Source organism: Cornus florida, unplaced genomic scaffold, assembly GCF_030987335.1.
Source record: "Cornus florida cultivar Cherokee Brave unplaced genomic scaffold, ASM3098733v1 CherokeeBrave_3.0.0_Hap2_Chr10, whole genome shotgun sequence".
In the NCBI taxonomy this organism is placed as follows: domain Eukaryota; kingdom Viridiplantae; phylum Streptophyta; class Magnoliopsida; order Cornales; family Cornaceae; genus Cornus; species Cornus florida.
The window spans coordinates 97,025,625-97,036,605 of NW_026775580.1; the positions used below are offsets into that span (position 1 = coordinate 97,025,625).

At 34.7% G+C, this 10,981-nt stretch overlaps 1 protein-coding gene across 1 annotated transcript; it reads right to left on the reverse strand.

Annotated features, from left to right (window-relative positions):
* Window positions 1-188: 188 nt before the first annotated feature.
* Window positions 189-10,317, reverse strand: LOC132276118 (nucleolin 2). The gene is made up of 20 exons (XM_059777390.1): window positions 10,149-10,317; window positions 9,964-10,012; window positions 9,633-9,823; window positions 8,877-8,966; window positions 8,634-8,753; window positions 7,788-7,928; window positions 7,378-7,509; window positions 7,122-7,199; window positions 6,328-6,396; window positions 6,025-6,117; window positions 5,806-5,910; window positions 5,450-5,554; window positions 4,506-4,562; window positions 4,291-4,385; window positions 4,096-4,216; window positions 2,751-2,839; window positions 2,575-2,665; window positions 2,393-2,478; window positions 729-1,057; window positions 189-507 (listed from the first exon to the last, which is right to left on the reverse strand). Exons 1-20 carry the CDS (start codon window positions 10,179-10,181, stop codon window positions 479-481), a joined length of 2,103 nt encoding a protein of 700 aa, XP_059633373.1. The 5' UTR covers window positions 10,182-10,317; the 3' UTR covers window positions 189-478.
* Window positions 10,318-10,981: the final 664 nt, after the last annotated feature.

Here is a 10,981-nt window from a genome sequence, read left to right on the forward strand (position 1 = left end):
ATCTTGGTAAAAGGGCACAATTGTCAGATTTGATGGATGTGCAAATACTATAATGAAAAAGGATTTTAACCTGCCATCGGAACCAAAATACAAATAAACATGAGACCACCAAAGGCTATAGAAAACTGCAAGAACTTGATATACCCCTCTGCGGTGCTGAGCAAAACCCCACGTGTAACACCACCACATAATCAAAACAGGCATAAAATTTCTCATATAGCTTAGAAGAATAATCACCAAAAGCTACAGATACCAAATGCAAGAACGAAATATAATAGGAACATTTTGGCTATATTACCCTAGAGTTACTGAACGCAAACCCAAGTGGAAGTCAAATCCACATGGGCAAAATATCACATTGTCTCTCATCAAAACTTGAAAAGAATAAAATAGGTACTATAAGGAGAACCAAAAAAAAAAAAAAAAAACTAGTAAACAAAACCAGAACAGGCATCTTCAATACCCTCCTTGAAGGATCCTAATCATCACCGAATGTTGTCTTCTTTCCTGCAAAGATTACGTTTGACGAGTTTTTAAAAAGCAAAACAACCGGAGGCAGGAAATACTCCGACAACAGACAAGAAACAGGACAATTGACGAAAATTCTAGACACGCTTTTCTATACTTGTAGATAGTCGAGATTAATTTATTCAAATCTGAACAGCAAAGCAGATTCAATGGAAGAAGTGTTCCAAGGGAATATCTGTAAAAGTACAAGAACTGCATACCTGTACTAGTAAATGCTCCACGTCCTCTACCACCACCACCACCAAAACGGCCACCACTACCACCACCAAAACGGCCACCACCACCACTTCCAAAACGGCCACCACCACTTCCAAAACGGCCACCACCACCTCGTCCACCACCACGTCTACCGCCAAACCGACCACCACTATCCCTGCCTCCACTCCTTCCACCACGACCACCTCTGTCACCACCACCATCTCTTGGCTTTGCCTCTTCAACAGTCAAAGGATAGTCTCCAAGTTCAGATCCATTAAGCTCCAGAGCTTTGTTGAAAGCCTCACCATCCATAAATTCCATGTAAGCAATCCTGCAAACCATAAAAGATGATGAAAAGCAAATAATAATCAACATTACACTTGAAAATCAATGTAAGCAGTCCTGCAACCGTCAAAAATGATGAAAAGCAAATAATAATCAAAATTACACTTGGGAATTAAAGTCTCAATCAAAGTATGTGGATCAGTAGTACAAAAATCCTATTTCACCTGTCTAAGGCCACAACTACAGACTCACTGAACTACAAGCTATAACATTTCACCTAACATTACACTTGATCTGAAACCAAATCACTTTTTCCTGAGAAAGCAAGTTATTGTTCTTCAGGGCATGTGAGCAAACAAGTTAATATAATTATCTGATTGGAAAAAATAACTAAGAGAGGAATATTGAATTTTCAGTTGTATTTAATTCTAAGGGTTAAGAAATTTCATAAGAGTTGGGAGATCTACTATTGCCCACATACAAATTATACAATGGCCATTATGCTATTTGCCCATATGAGGACTTGGACCCCTCAACATTCTACTTTGGAAGGAGAGAAGTACCATTGGGCCGCAGGCCTTGGGAATTATACTCTTAATTTAGCAAAATCTCACAATAATTTGGAAAGAAAGAACACACACCAAAAAAATTTAAAAAACTCAAAAAAAGTTGAAAGAAATGTCACAAACAAAACTGCAAGTTCACCAATCACCATACTTTTCACTTCATTTTTTTTTCCTTTTCTGAAAGACGAGGTTCAAAAACTAATGATGCACATTACTTCAATTAACAAGGTAAAATAATTTTGTACTTACTGCAACATACCATATCGTCCCAATAACCCCTATTTATTACATCACCATTACATTTTACAACACATACAATTCATGCACACGATAGCAGATCCATGCTTTGCATGTCAATAGTAAGAACTTTCATTCTTAGATTCTTTTTTTTTTTCTAACAAAGAAAATATCATGGAAAGAACAAACTAAATTAATACCTGACAACAATTTCAACCTCCAGAAAACCTTTTGCATTTAAGGCTTCTATGAAGGAACTCCATTCGATGCATAGTCAAAGCAAGGTATTTGCAAGATTCAAATTGAATCCATAACATATTGTAGTACATTACACAAGGTATGCTTTAAAAAATAAATAAATATTACTTCATCTTCCACAACTACAATATGGAGATATTATTAACAAATACATTGCAATGTATTTAAAATGCATCATATACATATGGATTTTTTTGTCACGGATTTGCAATTTTATTCAAAAAATATATATATTGCAAACTATCCATGAACAAGAATATCAATAATCAATAAGATCAATTTATACCAAACAAGATTTAAATTGGAAAAAGAATACAAACCCTTTAACACCATTGTCATCTTGTGGAATGGATACCCTTGAAATCTCTCCACAGGACTCAAAATGTTGCGCCAGCACACTCCTAATCTGCAACTCATAAATAGTACAAATTGACAAATATATTGAAGTGTGAAGAAGTAAAGAAAGGCCAACGCTAGCAGAAAATATGCTTGCAAAACAGACCTTATCCTCGCCACCCTCTTTATCAAAACCTCGTATAAATACTGTTTGTCCTTGAGCTCTCCCTCCCTTCTGATACGAGTTTCTCTCGTTCCTAAAATTTATGGTTATGAAAAATTAAATCATGAATATATTCAGTGTAGATCAGGCAACTTTTAACACAAAAACCCAAGTTATACCCGCTAAATGGAGTGTACGAGCCCCTTTCCTTGGCAAAATCAAGTCTCACAGGACGACCTAAGAGATCTTGATTGTTCAACTCCATAGCCTGTGATAAGCACAAACATTCCATAAAATTAGAGCACATTCCACCATAAGCACAAACATTCCATAAAATTAGAGCACATTCCACCACACTGGTTGTCTCAAATCCCTCTTTACGAGCAAACATATCAAGAACAACAAAGATATCAAGGAATTTCCCGATAATGTTACATATACAAGCAATATATATATATATAGGTGCTTAAACAAATGAATATATATTTTTACACTATATATATGAAAAATAAAATTTCTACGTTTGTAACATGCTGTTTTTCACTTAAAAATTATACAATAATGATCTTCCGCATAGAGAAAGACATAAGAACATAGTAAATATATATATCCGGTGTTTGTATATGTAAAATGTACATGTAAAACACATGATATGATAACTCTATACCACTACAAGTGTACTCTTTCACCTTAATATGGCTGAACTGTATATAAATTTTATATAAACAATATGATTTCCTTAAGAATCATAATTTCTCTCTATGCTAAATGAAATTTTTATCCAACACCTCAAGACTCGTTTCTACAAGTAGCTGGAACTTCGAACGTGTATGAGAGAATCTCCGAAAGGTGCTGGTGCCTAACACGCGTCAGATTTAGATCCTTAGAAGTGTTAAATGAAGCCAAACTTTTCAAAAATGTATGGAAATTTCTTAATCTAATGTTCCCACACAAAGAACGACTAAAACATTATATATAGAATATAAATTTGGAGCATTAGTGACCCATCTAATCAGGCTACTAGGTCTGTTAGTTATGACTGAAACTATCAACCATAATGTAGCTCTATTGAAATGAATTAAATCCACACGACTATATTTGGATCCAGGGCCTTCAGTTACTGCTCGAAGTAAGGGCGGGTTTTTTTTGTTTTGCCTGGACACAAAATTAGAAGGTATCTGGGATAACAGCAAAAATACAAATATCATAATTATAAAGTGAGCATAAAAGCATTCAGGGCCCAATTAGTGGACTCTACCATTAGTCACGGAAAGCAGAGTGGTGGTGCTGAGAACCATATAGAATATTTAGACCCATTCAACAAACCTTCTTATTATGAAAAATTCAGGACACCAATATACAGGATCTAAATTGATGGGCGGAATCACTATTCAACAAAGCCATTACAGTAACTGTCAATGTCCAAACCAAATATCACCATTCCAGTGGGGCACATACAGTGACATATCAGAAATTTTCCACAAGCTTCATGTAAGCATGAGTTGTTAAAGGAGACAAGTATACCTTTTGAGCAGCTTCTACTGTGGCAAACTCAACGTGGCCAAAGCCCTTCAATCTGTCAGTCTCTTTATCAACTGCAAAGCGGACATCAACAACTTCTCCAGCGTCTTTAAAGAAATCCACCCTGTGGAATACATAGTAGACAGATGAAGAACAGTTCTGATAATTATGTCAAATTAAAACTAAGCTAACACTCACACAATAGATTGTTCAATAGAATAGGATAAGTTGCCAATGAACAGTGTTTTTGATCCTTCTGCGTTTTGAACTTGAGGAGTGGCAGGACTTTTTGGCTGCATAAAAAAATTGTGACAATTTATATCTCAATTCTATGGCATATAATTCATACTAATGATAAAGTGGATAACAGAATAAACAAAGCAGAAATATTTTTCAAAAGAATCAATACTTACAGCTTTCTTGGTCTCCGACTTCGACAGCGCAGCATCTACCATTTCTACATCCCTGTCCTGTTTCGCCAAGAAATTCTTCAAATAAGTGAAGGAATTCTAAAGCCAAGCAACAGCTTTACAAACTCCAGTTTCAGCAAACTTCGAAGCATGCACAACTAAAACAGCCTCTTCTTTTGAAAAAAAATAAGTATGCATACCATTTTGTGCATATAAGCCATTAAATATATTCAAGTATGATTACCAAAATAATTTCTGTTGAAATCACACTAAGATAATGACTATATGTACAATAGAATCGGTAACTCTAACTATAATAATTGTTTCATTCATTTCATTTTGTTATGCGATTATATAAGATCGGTTCAAATTATTAAATTAATATCTTTTAATGTGAAACCAAAGAGCGCCAAGAAATTCTTCAAGTAAGTTTGTTCAGTATAAAGGCATGTATTCACTTGTCAAAAAAAAAAAAAGTACATGTTTGACCATGACCAGTAAGAAAGTATTCTAAAGCCAACCAACAGATTCACAAAGTCCAGTTCCAGCAATCTTAAAACATGCCAAACTAAAATATCCAGCCACTTCTTTTAAACAAGTATGATTATAAGCCATTTATTATGTTCAAGCATGATTATCAACACAATTCTATTTCAATCACTAAAATAATGACGATCTGAAAAATATGATTGGCAACACTATCCAAAATAATTATTTTATTCACCTCATTGTGTTATGCAAATATATAAGATCAGACCAAATTATCAAATTAACATCTTTTATTGTGAAACTATAGCAGAACACTAACCGAACAATCATCAACTAAACTCTTAGGCATATATCTAATACTGAAGCTGCCAAACATTCTCAAATTTTATAAAGGAAAACGACAAGTCCAATGTAGTAGTTCAAATTTCAACTACATTATTTGAGGAAGTGGTCCTCACATTTTTCTTTGGAGTCTTGGTAGGCTGCTGCTCCTCTTCCTCCTCGGAATCTTCTTCACCTGAAGAAGTCTCCTCAGAACTGCTTTTCTTTAGAACTTGGGTAGGCTGCCACAATTAAGTACAATGAGAAGAACATGAATTAATTACAATTCTTCAAATATCAAAATCTGCAGTTAAAATATTTTCAATTTCTCAGAAAAAAATCATATATAAAATAGGGACCTAATTTGGCCAGAAGAGAGCAAATTTAAAGCATACTTGATTATCAATACGGCTGAGCAGCTCTATCTACAAAATATCATATATAAAATACTTCAAAAAATTTACTACATATCATTTGAGGGAGTGGTCTTAACATTTTTCTTTGTAGTCTTGGAAGGAATCTCTTCTACCTCCTCGGAAGACTCTTCCTCAGAAGAACCCTCCTCAGAACTGTCGCTTTTCTTTGAAACTGGGGTAGGCTGCAGCATTTAAGTACGAGCATGAATTAGAAGGAACAACAAAACTAAACAAGGCCACAAGAAACATAACTGATATACTTATAATAAATACATATAATGTGCATGACAAAATACCGGGGCTTTCATCTTTTTCTTTTGAGGCTCTTCATCTTCACTTTCCTCAGAACTGTCATCATCACTGTCATCTTCTTCAAGGTTAGCCTTTTTCTGTCGTTCAAGAAGAGGGTATTATCAACAAAAATTTACTGCACAAACCATACCACAAAGATAACAGCCCCAAAAAATCACAAGGGTAATAAATCTCCCAACACAACCAGTAGAACGAAAGAAGCCAAACACAAGATTCACAATCCCATTATATGCTTCATGGCCCTTTTGTGCCACTGAACAAAAGTATAACAAGGAGAAAGACAGTACCTGTTTTGATTCCTTTGTTACAGTTGTGGAAGATGGCCTTTTTGAAGGAACAACTTTTGTCACGGGGGCCTGACAAATAATAAGAAATAAATCAGTATTATCCATAGCGCATGGAAGCAGAAAGCAGCTTTACAAGTATCTCAGTTATTTAGAGATTAAGGGCATATATACATTTATGTCCAACACTTAGAAACTGACGTAAACCTGAGACAAATTTTGAGTGCTGGGGAGTAACATTGAGATTAGACAAGGACTGAGAGAGGAGGGAGAGAGAGGAGGAGATATTCATAAATGCTTAAAATGTGACGAGTTAACTGTCAGAGTGATTATGGATGTCTTTAGATCTGAAACTCATCTATACAGTATTGGTGGTTTTAGCAATGAATTTCAGTGAGGATAGCTCAAGTCAAAATCACTGGAAAATGAATCAAGCAACCTTTGTGATGGTGGTAAAGATTAGCCAAGCTGATGATTAAGATATTGTTAATGCAGCCAATGATCAACTGAGATTCAGTGGTAAAGAACATTATCAAGGATGACAAATCTGCAAATATGGATGGAAGATGATGGGTCCACAATAAAAGAATAATAATTCAAAGTATTAGCAATGATATGGTTCATCTCTATGAAATCTGTGCCAAATGAATAATAATTCAAAGTATTAACAATGAATTTCAGTAAGTAAAACTTGGTCTAAAAACTGCAGACTAAATCTATAGATTTCAATGGAGGCAATGTTTAACAGAAATCACTTTCATTTGGTAGCTGCAACAAAATTACAAAGAGGAACCCACCTTTTCTTCCTCGGACTCACTGTCAGAGGAGCTATCACTAGACTCCACTTTCTTTTTTGGTGGTGCAACATTTTCTTCCTGCATATGCCCAGATGAAGTGAGAACTAAAAAGTTACATCAATGCACAAGTAACAAGCTAATTTATACATATCTAGTAACCAAAATTTGGGAATTAAACTGAAGGTACTAGATGCAGTGAAACCAGCATACAGGAATAGATAAGCAGACAAAACATAAATGCAATCCTAATACCCACATCTTCTTCATCTGATGAGTTTTCATCATCAGAACTCTCAGTTGACTCTTCTTTCTTCTGAAGAACCCCAACAGAACCATTTTTTGCGGCTGGCACTTTCGAAGGCACCTTGACTGTGTTCTTCTGCTTATCCTGATCAATTAGTTTTTATGAGAATCTCAATAAATTAAAAGCTGTAATTCCAATGGTAATTAAACCAAGTTTCTCTTCAGTTACTAATATAGTTTCCGGCAATAATATCCAAACTAGATCGAGACATGTGATCAAGTCTCGTGATTTACCCATCTGAGGAGCAATCTGAACTTGAATAACTAGACTCGTACCTTTTTAAACAGTAGTAGTCTCATTCTTAGTGATGAATTTCATAAGCAAAATGAAAATAGAACAAACTCCAATAACACTGCACTCACATCATCTGAGTCGCTGCTGCTGTCATCTGAATCTGAATCATCACTCGATGCATCTTTCTTCTTAGAAGCTGCAAATGGACCGTTCTTAGCTGCAGCTACAGGCACCTTTTTTAAAGGAACTGTAACCTTGCTATTTGGCTCCTATACACAAGTCAGAAGAAAAATTAAAAACTAAATGTAGACTACAGATACAATATGGTTCATTAGATACAAGTAAAATATTCCAGCAAAATACTTGATTAATATCAGAAACCACACAGGATCATGACAAAAAGCTCAACACCTACCATTCTTATTGCTTTTTCAATATGTAAAATGAAAAGGGTCACTCTATTCAAAGTCCCAGTTATGACATCCCTTCTCTCCCTCTTCACAACTTAGAAAAGTGAGCAGTGCTTTTATAAAAAGCACTTTCACATCCGAAATGACCAAGGAGAGGAAAGGTTCCTTTTTTAAGGATATTCCCAATAACAGAACCAACGGGGCCAGGGTAGGTCAAACAACTCAATTGAATTGAGTATGATTTTATGCGTGATAGCATCCACTATACCAGGAATGTCAGTGGAACCCAAATATTCAATTGCTCAGAACACCCTATTTTATATTCTAGGGCTGATCCTTTGTTCAATATCCCTCTGCTAATAGGCCATTCTAAGCTGTAGCTACAGGTACTTTTTTTTAAAAGGAATTGTTACCTTGCCATTTGGCTCCTGTACAGAAGTCAGAAGAATTCAAAATGGGATTCAACATGTTTCATATGATGAGATAAGTAGAATAGTCCAGCAAAATACTCGATATCAAAAAACACTTGAGATCATTTCTTACAGACATAACTCATATACTCACTTCATCCTCCTCCGAATCACTTTCTGAAGAATCAGAACTACTAGAATTCTTGCCACCGTTTCTAGACGCAGCCAATGGTTGTTTCTTGGAAGGCACCACCACTATTTTGACAGCAGGTTCCTGAACCACAGTGGAACGAGGTTAATTCTGAAGAAGGCTAAAACAATTAAAAACATGTGATGTAGTAGTACATGAGCCTCTAAAAACTAAGAGGGTTTGGTGATAAATCAATGCATGGCTTACTTCATCAGAAGATGATTCTTCACTGCTAGAAGATTCTTCTTTAACGACGGCCTTTGCTGGAATTGTGACCTTCTTAGCTGGGACCTTAACCTGACAATTTATAATTTATACAAACCATTTGCATCATATTGTCATTGAAAAAATGGGATCATGTATTGAAGTATTAGGTAATGCACCATTAAAACATCAACATTGCTTCAGTAAATATACTAAAAGAAGAAAAACATAATGACAGAAGCAGTCAACATAAAAGCCTGCACCATGCCCTACATAGATGACCTTCTACCTCATATACTCCATTTTCTTTTTCTATTTTGAAATATATATATATATATATATATATATATATATATATATATTATACCAGTATTTGTTGGGTCGCTAAATTTAAATGAATCCCCCTAGCTACCTTCTAAAAAACAAATAAATAAACCCAAGAAAATAGGAAAATGCATCATTCGTGAAAATTAAAATTAAAATCTTCATTGGTGAAGCTACCAGAAGCAGTGCATGAAGCATAAACTCATATAAGCTAAAACAAATTAAGTACAAAAACTCAAAATAAATTCAAGACCCTTTCATTCAGAAGTGTATTTCATAAAAACACTCTAGAATGAAATTGCAATATTTATCAAACTCTGCTTTAATTTCCTAGTAGTATATCTATTAATTAACGTAGAATTCGTATAAAGTAATCAAAATCACTGTAAACATACAAATTGGCATGGAAGCAATTAAATGAGTGGTTAATTAAACCTTCTGTTCTTCCTCAGAATCTGAGGAATCGGTGTCCTCTGAAGAACTGGTTTCCTCTTTCTTGCTAATAGGCTTCTTTGTCTTTTTCGCCTCGCTTTTCTTCTTTTCAATCGCCTGCTCTACCCCAACATCTATCTTCGGCTTTTTGGCTGTCACTTGCTTCTCTATCGACTCTTCGGCCTCTCTCTTACCTGTGTACATACCATCAATAACACACATATTCACAACCATCAAAAACAACACAAATTCAAAACCATCAAAAAAACACAAAAAATAAAAACCATCAAAAACAAGTGAATAGTAAACTGAAATCAAAAAAAAAAAAGCAAACCTTTCTTTACAGATTTGGTAGGTGGGGCTACAGCAGCAGGAGCTGCAACCTACATCAAAATCAAACGGTTGTTATTCGTACAAAAACGAGCATGTATATATATAAAGACATGATTGGTAGATTTTTCTGAAGAACATGAGAGACAGGAAGGAGGATAACGAAGAGAGACGAGTGTAAGTGTTTACTTTGGTGGCCGATTTCTTGGTGGATTTACCCATCTGAACAAGTAGACTGGACTTGCTGAGACGACGAAAGTTCTAGGGTTTTAGAGGTGGCTGCTACAACCTCTAAGAAACTAAAAAATTAGGGTTTTGGAAACAAAAAGAGAGAGTGTATGTCGTGAGCGAGTGCCTGCGTTATATAGACTCGGAGAGTATAATTTATATAAATATATATATTTTTATTGAAAATATCTGCGGCGCCCTCATTAGGGTTTTTTGCAGTTTGGGTTCTCTTACCTTTTCTCAATCCATAAATATCAACGGCGCCTATTTTTTTCTCATGTGGCATCAAGGCACATCATTTCCCACACATGTGCATAAAAAAAATAAGTATATAAATAAATATATATTAATAATAATAATAATAAATAAATAAAATTAAAAAAATTCACATACAAACACCCACACTTTAAAAATTGACAATTATTACTTAAAAAATATAACGCATTTTGTTTCAAAATAACCAGTGTCTCTATTTCAAAGTAAAATGTGTTTTAAGTAACAGAGTGACATAAATTTTTATTTATTTCTTTCAAGTAAAATGTGTTTTGCATGGTTGGACACTTTTTATAATGGGCGCAAATCACTTATTGTGCGATTCCCATGCTATTTTTTACTTGGTTTTGTCACGTTTTACTCTACTTAATAGACATTAACACTGTGTTTGGCAATTGCACTACTATTTATAAGTAACATTTCACCATCATTTTTAAGTAACATCACAAAAGTCTAAAAGTAATATCACGTAATCTAAAAAGTAACATCACCACCATTTATAAGTATCTTCACCCTCAAAA